At 34.5% G+C, this 17,426-nt stretch overlaps 2 protein-coding genes across 3 annotated transcripts in view; one reads left to right on the plus strand and one right to left on the minus strand.

Annotated features, from left to right (window-relative positions):
* LOC110448348 (centrosomal protein of 290 kDa-like) overlaps positions 1-7,583 on the minus strand; it is a 62,373-nt gene extending 54,790 nt beyond the window's left edge. The window contains exons 1-7 of the mRNA XM_021494532.1: positions 7,396-7,583; positions 5,685-5,790; positions 4,897-5,038; positions 3,304-3,359; positions 2,115-2,267; positions 1,132-1,185; positions 243-395 (exon numbers count right to left, since the gene is read on the minus strand). Of these exons, the coding sequence (XP_021350207.1) occupies positions 243-395; positions 1,132-1,185; positions 2,115-2,267; positions 3,304-3,359; positions 4,897-5,038; positions 5,685-5,777 (651 nt within the window). The 5' untranslated portion in view covers positions 5,778-5,790; positions 7,396-7,583. The remainder of the gene's footprint in view (positions 1-242; positions 396-1,131; positions 1,186-2,114; positions 2,268-3,303; positions 3,360-4,896; positions 5,039-5,684; positions 5,791-7,395) is intronic.
* A 274-nt stretch (positions 7,584-7,857) lies between these two features.
* Positions 7,858-17,426, plus strand: part of LOC110448351 — a 38,840-nt gene continuing 29,271 nt past the window's right edge. The window contains exons 1-9 of one of the 2 annotated variants that reach the window (XR_002462712.1): positions 7,858-8,040; positions 8,260-8,379; positions 11,002-11,050; positions 11,678-11,772; positions 12,123-12,203; positions 12,964-13,108; positions 14,149-14,309; positions 15,144-15,278; positions 16,684-16,857. Coding sequence is in view for 1 of the 2 variants with exons in the window: in XM_021494535.1 (XP_021350210.1) it covers positions 8,263-8,379; positions 11,002-11,050; positions 11,678-11,772; positions 12,123-12,203; positions 12,964-13,108; positions 14,149-14,309; positions 15,144-15,278; positions 16,684-16,857 (957 nt within the window). In the remaining variant the exon portion in view is untranslated. The remainder of the gene's footprint in view (positions 8,041-8,259; positions 8,380-11,001; positions 11,051-11,677; positions 11,773-12,122; positions 12,204-12,963; positions 13,109-14,148; positions 14,310-15,143; positions 15,279-16,683; positions 16,858-17,426) is intronic. The other variant, XM_021494535.1, reaches the window with a different exon arrangement.

Genomic DNA, 17,426 nt, shown 5'->3' on the forward strand with positions numbered 1-17,426 from the left:
AAGTGAAGGAACAATGAATTGACTCAAGATTTCTGCAGTGAAAATCAATTAAACTAATCAAATGCAAAATTATTTTGATTGTAGTGATATTTTTTTTTTAAATTTGCCTAATAGTTAGAAATTGGAATTCTCAGTATGAGACTTGTACATTTCTTTTATTTTATGTTGCTATTCCTGCAAAATTAAGGCAGCTTTTTTAACAGAACCAAAAGTGTTGAAATAAAAGAAACTCAAATGTATACCTGAAGCTCTTCCATGGCCTCCGCCATCTCGTGGTTCTTCTTCATCAGCTTGTCACGGAACTCAATCTCATCTCCGCGCTTGGACACAAGGTTGTCTTTCTGCGACTGCATCTGCATCTTGTAATCACTGATGTCCTGACGCAGCTGGTCATTCTGAAGGTCAAAAGGTCAAGGTGATTATCAAATTCAGACGGATTTGAATGCAAAATTTAATCTCACAAATCTTGATATATGTTTTCATTTGTGTCACATCATATAGCAACATCCAGAACATGACAGACATGATCTATTAATGAATAGCAAGTCAAAGTATTTATATATTACAGAGGAAGAAATCTAGCAATGACTTAAGGGGGGGGTATGAAGATTTATCACGCTAGAGATTTTGTCCAGAAGGGACGTAATCTAGAAGTCACACAAGGGATAACAGTCAAGGGGGATAATCTAGAAGAGTTGCTTTAGGTGTTACAGAAGTTTTCCATATTTCTTAACATTTTCTCCAGGTTGGTTGGTATAAATTGTGAAAATTTCATGAAGTACAACCGTTAAGTGTTTATATGTGATGTTTCGATGACTAGTATGGTATGTACCCTGTCACCTTCATCAGTCAAATGACCAGTGAAGCATATTTACACAAAGGTGTAAAATATGTACGAGCTGTCCACAAATCGATGTTGATTTGGCTACGCTGTAAGCGTATGTACATTTAGTTGTTATATATGTACCGAAATGACTCAATTCAGCTACACTTTGTTTAATACTTTGTCATAGATGTGTGGGAGTCTATGAGCCCCCTGATCTCGATTAAACTTTTCACAATCAGCAGTTTTCCAGTTATATCCATGAAGGGAATTATAGTGTGGGATTTAGAGGTACTGAAATTCCTTACCTCGTCTCTCATGTCCTTCTGTATCTTTTCCAGCTCACTGATTCTCTCGCTGTACTGTAAACAAATGTACATGAATTTTTTTTAATCATGTATATCTCAAATAAAAACAAATATCAAAATAACTACTCCAATCAATTTCTACATTTATCACTATTATAAACATGATTTTCTTGTTATAATGGATAAAAAGTTTGTTAAGTAAAATATATATAGTTTTAATATATGAGGCTATCCTGTTTCTATGCATGGATACAGGGAAAGCGGATGCTTTCATTTGAAGCACCTCAACATGGATACTTAAAGATTTGTAGGGCACAAGATCTCAGCCATTTGTTTCTTAATGTCCAGATTTTTCTGTAAACTTTTAACTTAAAACATTAATTTTATACACTGGTAGGGCCTAACTTTTCTGCCACCAGCCATTTTTCATTGGCCAGATCATTCTGTTGAGCTCTAACATGAAATATTTATACATCAGTAGGACCCACCTTTTCTGTTGCCCGTTACTCGCTGGCAAGATCCAGCTATGTATATCTTAAACTTATACTTATACATCGGTAGGGCCTCCCTTTTCTGCTGCCCGTTACTCACTGGCAAGATCCAGCTATGTATATCTTAAACATACAATACTTATACATCAGTAGGGCCTACCTTTTCTGCTGCCCGTTACTCACTGGCAAGATCCAGCTATGTATATCTTAAACATACAATACTTATACATCAGAAGGGCCTACCTTTTCTGCTGCCCGTTTGTCACTGGCAAGATCCAGCTATGTATATCTTAAACTAATAATACTTATACATCAGAAGGGCCTACCTTTTCTGCTGCCCATTTCTCACTGGCCAGATCTAGCTATCTAGATCTTTAACATACAATTCTTATACATGGGTAGGGCCTACCTTTTCTGCTGCCCGTTTCTCACTGGCAAAATCCAGCTATGTATATCTTAAACTTACAATACTTATACATCGGTAGGGCCTACCTTTTCTGCTGCCCGTTTCTCACTGGCCAGATCTCGCTGCAAATCTTTAACATCCTGTTCTAGTTCCTCTTTCCGCCTCTCCAAATCGGTCACCTGGTCCCGGAGGGCACCAGCTCCTCGGGACGTACCACCACCAGTCTCCGGACCGAATTTCTGAGGGAAAATAAACACCATGAAACTGTGTACATCCACGATTCAAACATGACTCTTTCCGAAAACACAAACTATATGGATTTTGACAAATATATATATATATATATATAAAAGAAAACATAACTTTTATGAGATATTTCCAGTAAATTTTTCTTTTTTAATACACCATCAAAATATCTACAGTAAGTTTAATTTTGTCTATGACAGTGTACAAACACTTTAGTTTTTACATTATATATAACAATCTCAAAAATCATTATTTATCGTATCGTGGCTTTGAAATACTCTTTACTGATTGGTCGAAAACTGATGATATCAAAAATTGATGTACACTGTTATTATTTTTTTTGTCAAATATGAAGAAATAAAAATTGACTTTATTTCAAATAAAATCAACATGATATTTTAACATTTCATTATTATTTTTTTGTCATTTAATAGGATTTGATAGGATATTAGTGGACGCAGGCATTGCTGCCTCTATATCCACATCAATATACCGGTAGTTTAAAATACATTGTGGTAAACATAAAATAAGCCTATATATAAGGCGCTGTATGATCGTACTTCAACTCAAGATCTTTCCAGAATTCGTCTACGTTTTTCTCAAAGTCAAATACGTCACAAGATGAAATAACATCTTGTGGGAGACTATTCCAGATATAAATCATTCTTTGAGTAAAGTAATGTTTTTTTTAGTATTTAAATGACAATGTTGTTTGAGTATTTTTTTACTGTGTCCAGGAGTTTTTCCTTGATCGAACAATCCCTCCACCAAATTCATGCCATATAATCATATTTAACATAACACAGTTTGAAGAATAAAACTGATTCCTGAATGAAATGTTAAACATATTCCATCTTCTTTGATATTAACTATGTGAAATACATCCTTACAAAATTGATATCCATCTCCTTTGATATTTAACCCTTTCACCACTGTAGACCATAATGGACTCATCCATATCAATGCATGGTAGAGTCTATTAAAGTTACATAGGGGTGAAAGGGTTAACTATGTGAAATACACCTTTACCTCTACTTCTGCCATCTTTTTCTTCAGTTTTTCTATTTCCTTATTTTGTGATTCCTCTGTAAAAAAAGCATCTTTACAGTGTACAAAATGGTTTATAACAGATAATCAAATTCATTGTAAAATTTAATCTTACATGACATGTAGTTAAATTATCAATTCGAATAATAACCATATACATATATATACTAAAACCTGTCCCGGTGAATGTTAAATGCTTATTTTAGAATAATAAACATTGTACATCAACTGATGTTTGTATCATGTCAGAAGTATGTTATCTGTAGTAATCTTTGTATTTCTCTACAAACCATAAAACCTTGATATACTGCCCATCATTCTTTTGCCATCTCCCTTACTGCCAATATATATATTTAAATCCCCCTTACGCTTACAGCCAATATATATATTTCGAAGTCTACATTTCATTTTTTTGAATGATTCCTCTATACATCTCCCTCTATGTATTGCCAAACCCCCTTAGAATGCCAAATTTCTCTAGACAAATTTTGGCAGTATAACAAGGTTTTACTGCTCGATATACTGCATGCTGATATACAGTATCATTGTATTTCTCTACAAACCATAAAACCTCGATATAATGTCCCTCGTTCTTTTGCCATCTCCCTTACTGCCAATATATGTATTTTAAAGTCATTTCATTTTTTGTTAATGATTCCTCTATACATCTCCCTTTATGTATTGCCAAACCCCCTTAGAATGCCAAATTTTTCTAGACAGATTTTGCCTGCAGTATGACTATGACAAGGTTTTACTGCTCGATACACTGCGTGTTGATATACAGTATCTGTAGTAATCATTGTATTTCTCTACAAACCATAAAACCTCGATATAATGCCCCTCATTCTTTTGCCATCTCCCTTAAGCTTACTGACAATATATCTATATTTCAAAGTCCTCATTTCAATTTTTCTTAATATTTCCTCTATACACCTCTCTCGTTGTATTGCCAAACCATCTTAAAATGCCAAAATTTCTCTCAACAAATTTTGGCAGTATAACAAGGTTTTACTGCATTTTTATTTACAGAAAAACCTTCATACACCTGGTTTATATAGAGTTAAACCTCAAGTGATATAATGGCCCTCATTTATATAACATATTTTGATTTAATGCCACACCCCTTTATAATGCCAAAAATTTCACTGGACAAATGTAAGCAGTATATGAGGTTTTACTTTATATTATCTCACATTCATCAGTTTTCTAAAGTGATGAAATTCTTTAAATTTAACCTCATCACTTTTTTTATCAATCTATAATATTGATTTATTTTAAAATGAAATATCTTACAAAGAAAACTACTCTCATTTACACTGCAAGTTTCCTAAAATTCCTGAATTTTTTAAATTAATTGTTAACAAATTATGTTATTCATACCCTAAAAATCTTTTGTTTGCTGAACAATTTTTATTTTCAAATTACGTCATTCACAAACAAAAAAATATTTTTTGGCTGATTAAGTGAAAAAAAAATCAAATCATTTCTTGACATTCACAAAAGAAATTCCTTGTTTAGAATTCATGATGAATGCACCAGATAGGCTTCAACTGTTTTGTTGAAGTCTTGTCTTACCCTTCTTCTGAGCTTCAGCCGTCTCTTTCTCAAACATCTGAATGGTTTCTTCAATTGATTCATGTTTAGTTTTCATCACAACTTTGCTGACTTCAAACAGTTTTCGTAGCTTCTCCGGATCACTCTGATCCGAGGGATTATACTGGAATGATAAAAGCAGATTTTAAGAAAAGATTTACATCATTACAGAGCTGGCCCCACTTATATAAAACATCTCAACTCTTGAGATTTCCTCAAATCTCAGATTTCCCATAGACAATACATTGCTTGAGATTTTCCTCAATTTTGAGATGTTTTATACCTGTGTATATAGACAATCATAGACTAACTAGTTAAAGTAAAAAAAAAATGGTTTATACTAAATTTGCATAAAATAAAAACATAAATAACTTATACGTCACAGTGGTACATGTACAGTATTTTGAAACTAATTTTAATAAGATTTGAATATTTTGAAAAAAACTATTACATTTGGCATTGCCAGATCTACAAAAACCTAAATTGTTAGTCTTATCACTTGAGAGTTTCAAAGACCACAAACTTTTATATATCTTAGCTTGATTCTATTTCAAATCACTTAATTTGTATGAAACATCAACTTTGTATCACAGTCGTACTGTACTTTGGAACTTTTTTCAAGGTTGATTGTGATATTACATTTGTCAATTTTTCATTTACAAATAACGAAACTCTCACCACTTACACTTTAATGTTTTTTTAAGACCACAAACTTTCTGTCTTAAATCCCAGCTTGTTTCCTATTTAAATTTTGCCTTATGAGAACTTACCCCTATAAAGTTTTCATAGAACTCCTCTACATCATCCTCAGAGATTTTCTCTGGCGTTGCCGCCATAACCCTGTCCCATTCCAATGGTGGCATCTTGATTCTTTATCTGTTGCAAAATAAAAATCTATATCATTATTGTTCCAAATTACAGTGCATGCATACTTGCCAACCTCCCTTTTTTGGAGAGAGACTCCCTTTTTTAAGCATTTACAAGCAGTGAATTTGCTAAAGTAAACTATTTTAAAAGTTGGCGCTTCAAAAACCAAAGCAGGAAATCTGTTCAAACTTTCCGCTACCACATACAGAAGATACTCTGTGTGGTTTTTAACCTACCTTCTTGTAAAGTTTCTAGCCTCATCCTCTGGTAAATACAGGGGTTGACACTAACACTAGTCCGCTAGTGCTGGACTAGTAGATTTAAGCAAGGACTAATGAAACACCTAACCTAACTGGTCCTTTGGACTTGTGAAAAATATTATTATAAAATAAAGATATGTTCCTTTTTAAAAATTTAGAAAACTGCTTAAAATAAGATATATTGCATGAAAATTGTCAAAATTTTCCTAAAACCATATTTCTATGGCAGTGTACATGCGACGCCTGTGTACATGTAGTTATTTTAAGTCCCCTACAGTCAATTGCTTTTGATGTTTCATGCTGTAGATTGCGATGTTTCCTTATCAGGAAATTTTGGACTAGTTACATTGACGAAGGACTAGTAAATTACCTATTCAACTAGTACTGTGGACTACCAAGCAAAAAAAGTTAGTGTCTATAACCCTGAATGTAGTGTTTGTTTCAGTGTACATTAAATATCCAGGCGCGTAGCTGCAACGTAAGCAAATAAGCATGCACATCAAAAATTCAATAAATACATTTAAATATTTTTTTTTGTGACAGAGTATAAAATCACTGCCTCCGCTAGGGATCGAACCCGAGACCTCTGGCTTACTAGTCTTACGCTCAACCGATCAAGCTAAAGAGAAGTTCTCTATAACCGAGCGATATATATTGCGGCTAGTATTTACCAGGGTTACATTTTTGTAGTCCGAAAAAGTGATAAAATGATGTGTGGTTCAATTGATAAATATATTAAATTTAACTGTATAACAGACAGCCGACAATCAGTACGTATCCAGAACCTAGGGTACCTGGTTTGGGGGACACAACAGCATGCCAAACAATCTGAATGAATTAATTCGTTCATATTGGCTGTCTTTCGCATTTGATGGCACGACAGAGTTTCTTGATTCCAATCAAAATCTTTAGAAGAGAACATATATACATTGTTGCAATCGATTTTATTTTTTCCTGCAGAAATATATTTTATTTTTCAGGACCAATGGCCCTACCCGAAGGTAATGTTATACTTCTCAGTCCAACATCCCCTTGAATACCTTTCGCACATGCAATCACAAGGCACTGCGTCAAATGTATGCGTGATGAAAATACAATAATGGGAATACAATGATAAACATACAGCTAGTACTAGGAGCATTACTGATTACAGTACCTCGCAATGATCAAACATGTACAGCTTATGGGTCGAATGCCGTGCAATCCGAGAAGTTTATTGATAGATTTTAATACATCAGTTGCCTCATTCAACACATTTTAAGTTCACCATCATCATAACACTTCACTGGCTATCATAAGCGACTTCAAACTTGATATTTTTGTTTACTGTGAAACATGTCGAATCACGACTCACCTCCTTCTATCTGTCTGTACTGATTTATCGATTGTTGATGGAGATATTTTATGTCCTCATCCCGAACAAGCGCTGATAGTTGTAATGTCTACCACTCAAGCCTGCTTTTTAAGACGTATTATCTAACGAATCACCAATAAAACTGAGCGGCAAGTATTCAAGTTTGAAGAATGTCCGCCATTATCGGTGTAAACATTATTAGACGCGAGTATCAACACAATTTCTGCCATTCGGAAACGCTAGGAGTTTTCATCTAAGTAATGATGTAGTAGATAAATTCCGAACTAATTTTTGTAGAATAAGGCGCAAGAATACATTTTCTCACTGCTTTTCTATTTTATTGCTACGATTGACGTCGGCTTAGGCAATGTTCATCAATTCTACAATATTGAAACGTATTTAGTGAACATAACTGCCTAAGCATATACATCGAGTATGATATCAGTTCGTTTGTTCCAGTCAGTTGTATTTTGTAAATTGTATGAACCCGCGGGAATTTCATTTTGGCTGCAGATGATGGAACCAGATTTAACGCCAGTAATGGAACTGAACGGGGAGATTAACAAGACCTACATTTAACAAAAATTACCAGGGGCTGAGCCAAAACTAGTTTATCTACGTTTATTGGCAACAATAGTCGAATATGTATGTATATCATTTAAATTCAATTTAAAGTTATAATGGTTTATCAGGAAAAAAGAAGGAACGTTTACCTATCAAGGAAAAATATCAAATGAATTTCCTCATTAATTTTAAATGTAGAGTAAGCAAAACAAGATGGACGCGTTGGTTATTATTTTTTGTAAGCTTTCATTGGTGCTTATATTTGATATTATAAGTAACTGTTAGTGTTTAATTCTACAGAAAATGAAGAACACAGACTGTGGACAGATCTACCACGTTTTAAGTTTAGTAGCATTAGTACTTGCTGTGTGCTCAGCTTTAAATGGAGGACAGGGTTGTAGTAAACAACCGAGTGTTCAGGTAAGACATAAACCGACATCTTTGATATTTGGAATTCTTTCATAGAGATAATTTGGAGGACATTATGACTATTTCCACTCCTTAAAAAATAAAATAAAACTAGATCTATGTGTTATTTTGGAACAATTTAGTCTAGGTATATGACAGTTGACTCAATTGGTAAGACAACTGCTTATACATGTAAGACAGCTGATAAACTGGTACAACAGGTGATCAAACAAGTAAGACAGGTGACTGAACTGGTAAGACAGATAATCAAAAAGGTAAGACAGGTGACTGAACTGGTAAAACAGGTGATCAAAGAGGTAAGACAGGTGATCAAACAAGTAAGGCAGGTCACTGAACTGGTAAGACAGGTCACTGAACAGATAAGACAGGTGATCAAACAAGAAAGACAGGTGATCAAACAGGTAAGACAGGTGATCAAACAAGTGAGACAGGTGATCAAACAAGTAAGACAGGTGATCAAACAGGTAAGACAGGTGATCAAACAAGTGAGACAGGTGATCAAACAGGTAAGACAGGTGGCTGAACTGGTAAGACAGATGATTCAACAAGTAAGACATGTGACTGAACTGATAAGACAGGTCACTGAACTGGTAAGACAGATGATTAAACAATTAAGTAAGACATGTGACTGAACAGGTAAGACCGGTGATCAAACTGGTAAGACAGGTGATCAAACAAGACAGGTGATCAAACAACTAAGACAGGTGATCAAACAACTAAGACAGGTGACTGAACTAGTAAGACAGATTATCAAACAGGTAAGACAGGTGATCAAACAAGTAAGACAGGTGACTGAACTGGTAAGACAGGTTACTGAACTAGTAAGACAGGTCACTGAACAGATAAGACAACTGCTTATACATATAAGACAGCTGATAAACTGGTACAACAGGTGATCAAACAAGTAATTTAAGACAGGTGACTGAACTGGTAAGACATCAAACATGTAAGATAGATGAACAAACAGGTAAGACAGGTGATCAAACAAGGAAGACAGTTGACTGAACTTGTAAGACAGATGATCAAACAAATAAGACAGATGACTGAACTGGTAAGACAGGTGATCAAACAGGTAAGACAGATGATCAAACAAGTAAGACATGTGACTGAACTGGTAAGACAGATGATCAAACAAGTAAGACAAGTTACTGAACTGGTAAGACAGGTGATCAAACAAGTAAGACAGGTGATAAAACAGGTAAGACAGGTGATCAAACAACTAAGACAGGTGACTGAACTGGTAAGACAGATGATCAAACAAGTAAGACAAGTGACTGAACTGGTAAGACATGTCACTGAACCGGTAAGTCGGTGATTAAACAAGTAAGACAGGTGACTGAACTGGTAAGACAGTTGACTCAACAGGTTTACAGTGCTGACTGAACAAGTAAGACAGTAGTAGACTTTAAAGGTTAAGACAGGTTACTTGACAGGTTACCATTGATTAAATAGGTCGCTGATACTGCTGACTGAACAGGTAAGACAGCTGATTGAACAGCTAGGTCACTGATAATTGCCTGACTAAACAGGTACAATTCTTAATTGATTCCAAAATGAATTAATTTGATTTTAAATTTGTTGTTTAAATCAAAGAATTGATATAAGGCCAAATATTAAAAAAAACTTGTGTTTGTTGTTAAGTTTTTATTGGCATTTAGTGATATGCACCGTTAAAGTCGGAACTCCTATTCTATATAAGCATATTAAAAACATTTTCCAAAATAAAATAAAATTGCCTACCTACCTACCCTTTTAATACGCCCGTCAAATTTGACGGGAATATTATGGTATGGCGGTGTCTGTCCGTCCGGTGTAAAATTTGTTTGTCCGGCAATCTCCTCCTACATTTTTCGACCGATCTCTTTGAAACTTGGTATACATTATAATCATGATATGAAGTTGGTGTTTCCTTTAAAAGAATTTTGATTCAACAATTTTTCCAAAAGTTATTGCCCTTTGTTCATTTCAGTATTCGATTTTTGTCCGGAGATCTTCTTCTACATTTTTCGACCTATCTCTTTGAAACTTAGTAGACTTTATAATCATGATATGAAAGTGTGTCTCCCTTAAAAGAATTTTGATTCGACAATTTTTCCAAAAGTTATTGCCTTTTTTTTTATTTCAGTATTTGATTTTTGTCCGGCAATCTCCTCCTATATTTTTCTACGGATCTCTCTGAAACTTGGTATACTTAATAATCATGATAAGAAGTTGTGTCTCCCTTAAAAGAATTTTGATTCGAAAATTTTTGTAAAATTTATTGCCTTTTGTTCATTTCAGTTTTTGATTTTTTGTCCGAAGATTTTCTCCTACATGTTTTATAGCATATCAGCTAACCTTCAATGTAAGAAAGTATATAACACTATATGGCATTCGACGGGCATATTTTGTTCTGCCCCGCGGTACTCTTATTTTTTCTGAGGATGTTGATGATACTGGAAACACAACTATTTTTTTTGGCCCAAGTATATGCGACTAATATATCTTTAAAGAAAAGGAGGAAAAATTGGTAATTTAACCTACATAAAATTACTAAATTGATCAGTTCAGCCCATCACATATATAATACTTAATCTTCTGTATTCAGATTCGGTGTTACATTATACATTTCAGGCTGTTGGATATCGGTCAGTAGTGAAAGGGGATGTTGCCTTGGTCTTATGTGAGTTCAACTATGATTCCAGTTTTATGGAAAACAGCAGTTTTAATTGTGTATAATGTTTGCGGGGGTTTCATTAGTAGCTGGTAAAAATACCCTCCTGCTACAAATATTTCACCAGCTACTTCTATTAAAAAATGAATAGAATGGGTTATAGGAAATATATTGAAATTAACCGCTTACAATTGTTTTTGATACTTATATACACACAACTTGAAATCTTATTGAAACCCTAGGCCTGTATGTGGTGTTCTTTATTTGGAAATTTATTTCAATTCTTATAGTACGAGTTGTACTCCTTATGAGATTTATCATACTCATCCCAAAATTTCAATTTCTTTTTGCCAAAGGCTAACAAATTAAAAAATGCTAGATTTATTACAACTCTCAAACTTATAAACTTGCATTTTCTAAATTCTTGGTGTTGATGCTCCATCACTTACCTAATTAATTTTGTAAAAAATGGAGGAATGGTGGCACCTCGGATTCCTCCACTGGTACATGGATCGGCCACTACCCACAGGACATTGGATCTCCTCGCCCAATAAAATTGGTGTACCAATACCTTATTTATTTTAAACTCCTTCACTTATAATACACAATGCATTTTCAGTGTACATTCATTTTCAGATGCTGACATTTTCAATGATGGAAATTTTAGTGTGCACATGGAGGTCATTGTGAAGAAATGCTGTTTATTTCTACCCAAAGAAAAATACTGCAAGGTATGTGTTTAAGCAAATTAATCTACAAAATCTTATCTTCATCTTCCTATAGATCATTTGCATTTAATATAAAAATAAAATCATCTTCAAGTCCAAAGAGGTCAAATGTGTTAAAATCCCTTGAGCAAGTAACAACTGAATAACAAAAGAAAGAGCCAGGGTAATGATATTCGTCTTGTAGCATCAAGGAATAAAGAGCTATCAGAAAGACTTTGATTGCCCTCTAGGGTCACAAGGGTCAAATTTGTCAAAACATTACGAAAAATTCTGCCCGGTCACAATATTGGGGTCGGGATGAAAGGTTGTCCATTGTATAAGCTTACCGTTTCTTTTATCTTGGATACTTTCAGGGCATGAATTTGATTGGGGATCACCAAGGAGATGTTCAGCCAATGAAATCAAAGCTGTTCAATTTTGTGTATCCAACACTGGTAATATTAAAAACAAAAATGAAACAAAGTATGTGAAAGGAAGTTTTAGGATCCAGGTTGCTACATGTAATAGTATTATGATTATGTAAGCCTTTGATTCTTTAAGTTTTATGCCACTGATTTTATGTTTAAAACAGGAATGAGATTTTGAAATACTGCTTAGGCCAAAAAAAAATATAGTCTGTTTAGGGTTGCATGGGCAAAAAAACAAGGGTAGGTAGGTCGGATTTTTGTTTTTGTTTTTTTTGTTTTGTATATTTTTATGTACCTTGTGGTCATGTGATTATGACCCTACTATTGTATGTAAAACAAAGAATTACATAAACAAGGTTCATTTGGAGGCAAATTGTGCTCCATATGATGACATATTTAGCGCCAACACGGAGCTGGAAGCCATTTTGAAAGGCTAGGAACCTTCTAAAATTCGAAAATCAGCGGGGTTTTGACCTTAGCCACACAACCTTCTTCTCAAACTTAAGACATAATATGGACTCTATGACTTAATTGTATTGGCCATAGATCTAGAATAAGCTAAATGAAAATAAACTTTGACCTTTAAGAAGGAAAAAAAAATCTAGACATTACACTAAAACTGCTTCAAACCAGGACACATGCATACATTACACAGAAGAAGGCACTTTGTGAAATTATGCTAATATGGCACTTAAATTTTTATTTATTTTTATTTTTTTTTGATTAAGGAACTTCCTATAATGTTTAATCCAGAAATTACGATATGCTTTTATCATTTTCCTTCCAGTATCCGTACGATCGTGAAGGAAAATGTGAGCTGCTTGTTTCAGCCAACACATCGTGTGACGGGAGTTATCGCGAGGTCATTATCCCATTTAATACACGGGTACCAAGGGACTGGTGGACAGACTGGTTGCCACACTCCATACAAAGTAAGTGTTTCTATTTTGCTCTACTTGAAGAAATCAGTAGATCTATAACAATATCTTTCGTCACTATGTTCTACAAAATTGTTGGAAGATATGATACTCGTCTGAAAAATGATCAGCTCATCAGTTGATCAGGAAGTACTTTGTTACGTCACCACTAATGTTCTTAACAATCCTACCAATCCAATTTTTGACTGATGATCTGTCAGTTTTCTCAAGTTAAACTATAAAAGAAATATGAAAACTTACAAACTGCTCTATATTGGGAATTAACTTCAATATGGTGGTCATGACATTCTATGTGTAGAAAATGTCCAAGGCCAAACAAAATAGTAAGTGTGTTTGCTATACATTGTCGAAAATTTTATTATAAAGAATAATTTTATGTGGTTAAGGAGAGTGATCTTGATTTTAAAAGTGTTTCTTTGAAAAATGCCTAAAAAGTGTAAGGGTAGGCACAAACAGTTAGAGTAGGTAGGGTTACAAGAAACAATATTTTTTGTTTGGTCCAGTCTGTCGCTATAACAGAACCAGCTAGATACTGGGACAACTTGAGTTGCTAGATCACTGGGATAGCTGTATTGTTTGGATGCATGGATTAATTTGACTGCCTCTTTTCTCTGTTTGTTTGTGGTCTATAAGTTGAAAGTTTTGCATTTTGACCATTTCAAATTTATGATAGTGTAGAATGTTCATGTTAGCGGTGCCGCTACAATATAAATTTCAAGTGTAAATGTGTTAGCGTGAAACGAGGGATTTCAGTTAAATTTTGACATGTTGCAACTCGGAAGTCAAGTAACGATTTCTCCTATAATTTTGAGGGTCAAAACATATTTGAAAGAGCAAGACATTTCAAATCCTAGAGTCAAAGGTCTTCAAGGGAGTCAGAAACATACTTTCAAGGTCTAATGTCAAAGCCATAGAAACAAGTAGTTGCATCCGCTGTCGTAATATTGTTAACGAGATTTAACGAATTAAAAAATAAATAAAAAACATTTCTTGCGTAATAAAAATGATCTGCAGAAGATAAGAATTTTCCCCAGCTGTACTGTTTGGTGTCGGTGTGCGAGATTGCGGAGGAGTTGACGAGGACAGACTGAGATCGTGTGTTCCTGTCAATTGTCAACTCAAGTATGGAGGGACGCGCAACTTCTTCAATTCTACAGAAAGGAAATGTATGGCAGTACCAAAATGTGGAGCAAAGGTATAATGTCATAAACTTTCATGTCAAACCTATTTCATCCGTTTCTAGCTACTTAATCAGTAACAAATTACTTAAGTAACAAATAACCTACTTTTGACTTTTCTGAAATGTGCGACTTTTTAAATCAAAAACATTTTAATTAAAACTAAAGCTATAGAAATTTGACTAAGGTTTAGGAACATTTCTTGGATGACCTGCAGCCAAATGAAAAACAAATGCATTACTTGTCATGTGTTTGTAACGAAACTTAGATGATAATACTTGTCTATAGCTACTATTACAGGTAATGAGAGTAATTGTGTAACCTTGATATATGACCTCGGCATTGTATCATGTGACCATATGATGTGATCCAAACGCTTTTTCATGTGACCTTGGGATATGATTGATATAATACTGTATGACCTTGACACATGACCTTGACTTTGTATCATATGGCCTTGACATATGACTAAAATTGTATTGAATGAAAGTTGGTTGAGCTCCATTCATAAATATTGATGAGCTCTCTTTTAATGTAAGCACAATTATTTCTGTATTATGCATTATTATTTTTAGCTTTAATGTTAGATGTGATGACTGAGAGGTTAGTCTTGTGAGGAGAATGAGGTCCAGAGCACATTTTGTGCAGCTGACTCCACAATTTATTCACCAAACATAGCATTTTCATTATTTATGAAGTTATCTCCCTTGGACCAATTAGCAACTACAGCTAACTCTCATTGACCCAGTATATCCCTTATTCACAACAAAACATTTGTCACTTCGGTAAATTCAGGAAACATGACTATTTTTCAGATCAGCAATTTAACTCCTGTACTTACATTATTGTAGCTGTATGACCCAGTGAACAATGAATGCAGAGCATCCACTGACCACCTAGATAAGGAGATCTACACTCGTGTATTAAACAAGTCCAGTCTTCATGCCACTGTAGAGGAGGGGGAGAGTCCTAACTGGAGAACTCTGGTATGACACCTCTAGATGTGCCTGTGTTGCTTACCGTTTTTGATTGTCAAATACATGTATGAGACCTTAAATTATTTTGCTACCTCCAGGGAACTTCGAAGTTTGTTAGCAGTAACAGGTTGGCTACTAAGATGAGGTATTTAATGTTTAATAGTTATATAAAACAGGACATTATATAAATGTTTACAGTGCTTATGTGTATTTAAAGCAGTTTAAAAATTCTAACCACTGTGGCCTCTTTCACCAACAGCCAACTTGCATTGTTTTCAGACAATTTTTACAAAATGCATTGCAGATTCCAGAACTTCCATCTTTGTGATATGTATAACAGTTTGAGTTTGAGGTGGTTTGAAACCCTTTTGAAGCAATGTTAATGTACAATTTTTTAGGTTCAAGTAAAGGTTCAAGTAAACTCTCTACCATAATAAAACTGAAGTAAAAAACATTTCTCTTTATCCATCAAATTACATAGAATTTATAAAAAGAATGCCAGTTTGCTTACGTTCTACAAGTTTAGAGAAGGTTATATCATTAGACTGTATTCTAGTGAGTGTCAATCTAGAGGACCTAATTATTGGGACATTTATATTAGGCCAAAAAAAATATATAGTCTGTTTAGGGTTGCATTGGCAAAAAAACTAGGGTAGGTAGGTCAGATTTCTTTTCTTTTTTTGTATATTTTTGGTCATGTGATTATGACCCTACCATTTATTGTATGTAAAACAAAGAATTACATAATCAAGGTTCATTTGGAGGCAAATTGTGCTCCATATGATGACATTTAGCACCAACACGGAGCTGGAAGCCATTTTGAAAGGAATGGAACCTTCTAAAATTCGAAAATCAGCGGGTTTTTTAAAAAACAGACACCTTTTTTTTTTGGCCTTATGAAATTTTATGCAAAAGTGTCCTGGGATGGTTGCATTATGCTGGGCTTGACCATATCACTGATATCCTATAAGTATTATAATGGCTAGTCTATGCTAGGCCTGACCATATCACTGATATCTTATAAGTATTATAATGGCTAGTCTATGAACAGCCTGAAAAGTGCTCCAATTGATAATTAGGCCTTGGAAAGTGCTTAAATTTGTTATATTGCAAAAAGTGGTTGAAATCTTTAATTTTTTTAAATTTTGTCTCAAACCAATGTTTGTAGACGGTGTATAAAATAAGAAATGGTAACATTTGAAGAACAAGAAAAACTGATTGATCAAAATTCGTAATAATAAAAGGAAAAAAAATTGAGTTTAATAATATTTGAAATAATGTTGATTAATTATTCTCTATTGAACATTTCTAATGAGACCTCGAAAACTGTTTGAAAAAAGTCTTTATAAACTCAATATGAACAGAAAGTTTTACAATTTGTGTTTTCTTTCATTGTCACATTTCATTGACACAGGTTGGTCCCAGGCTGAGCTGTGGTGGCCACGGCCAGCTGTCAGATGACCATCTAGACTGCCGATGTGACCCACACTGGAAAACAGACACCACAAAGTCGATAGGACAAGGGGAGGTCACCATGATGTGTAACGTCCACCAGAAGATTACCAGGAAAACAAAGATCAGCTCAATTGTATCCATTTGATTTGATGCATATTAGATATTTTCTATCAAGACCAAACTAGACTTGTGTACATATTCAACAGATTTTGTGTACATGCTAGTACAAGTTCTTTCATTATGAGCCATACAGACCCCATGAACCTTCTACTTAATAATATGAATGTGTCTGCCAGGGAAGACTTTCAGACCCCATGGGCTTCTAGGTAAGTTAAAGGGGTGTGTGCACTAGGGAAACTTCAGACCATTTGAGCCTTTTGATATAACAAGTTTAAGATAGTGGAACTGCCTTTTCCAGCAGTCTGTGTGTGACTCGTTTTGTTCCATCCATGATTTGTATGGCTCTTAAAGTTATGCTGCCTGTCTGAGACATTGCTTTCACAAAAGGCAAAAATCCTATTTTTAGGTCACCTGAGACAAAGTCTCAAGTGACCTATTGCGATCGCCTTTTGTCCGTCGTCGTCCGTCGTCCGTCGTGCGTCCGTAAACAATTTACATTTTCGACTTCTTCTCCAAAACCCCTGAACCAATTTCAATGAAATTTTGCAGGGACCTTCCATGGACAAAGGTCAACAAAAATAG

The sequence above is a fragment of the Mizuhopecten yessoensis genome, unplaced genomic scaffold, assembly GCF_002113885.1.
Source record: "Mizuhopecten yessoensis strain PY_sf001 unplaced genomic scaffold, ASM211388v2 scaffold4017, whole genome shotgun sequence".
Taxonomy (NCBI): Eukaryota; Metazoa; Mollusca; class Bivalvia; order Pectinida; family Pectinidae; genus Mizuhopecten; species Mizuhopecten yessoensis.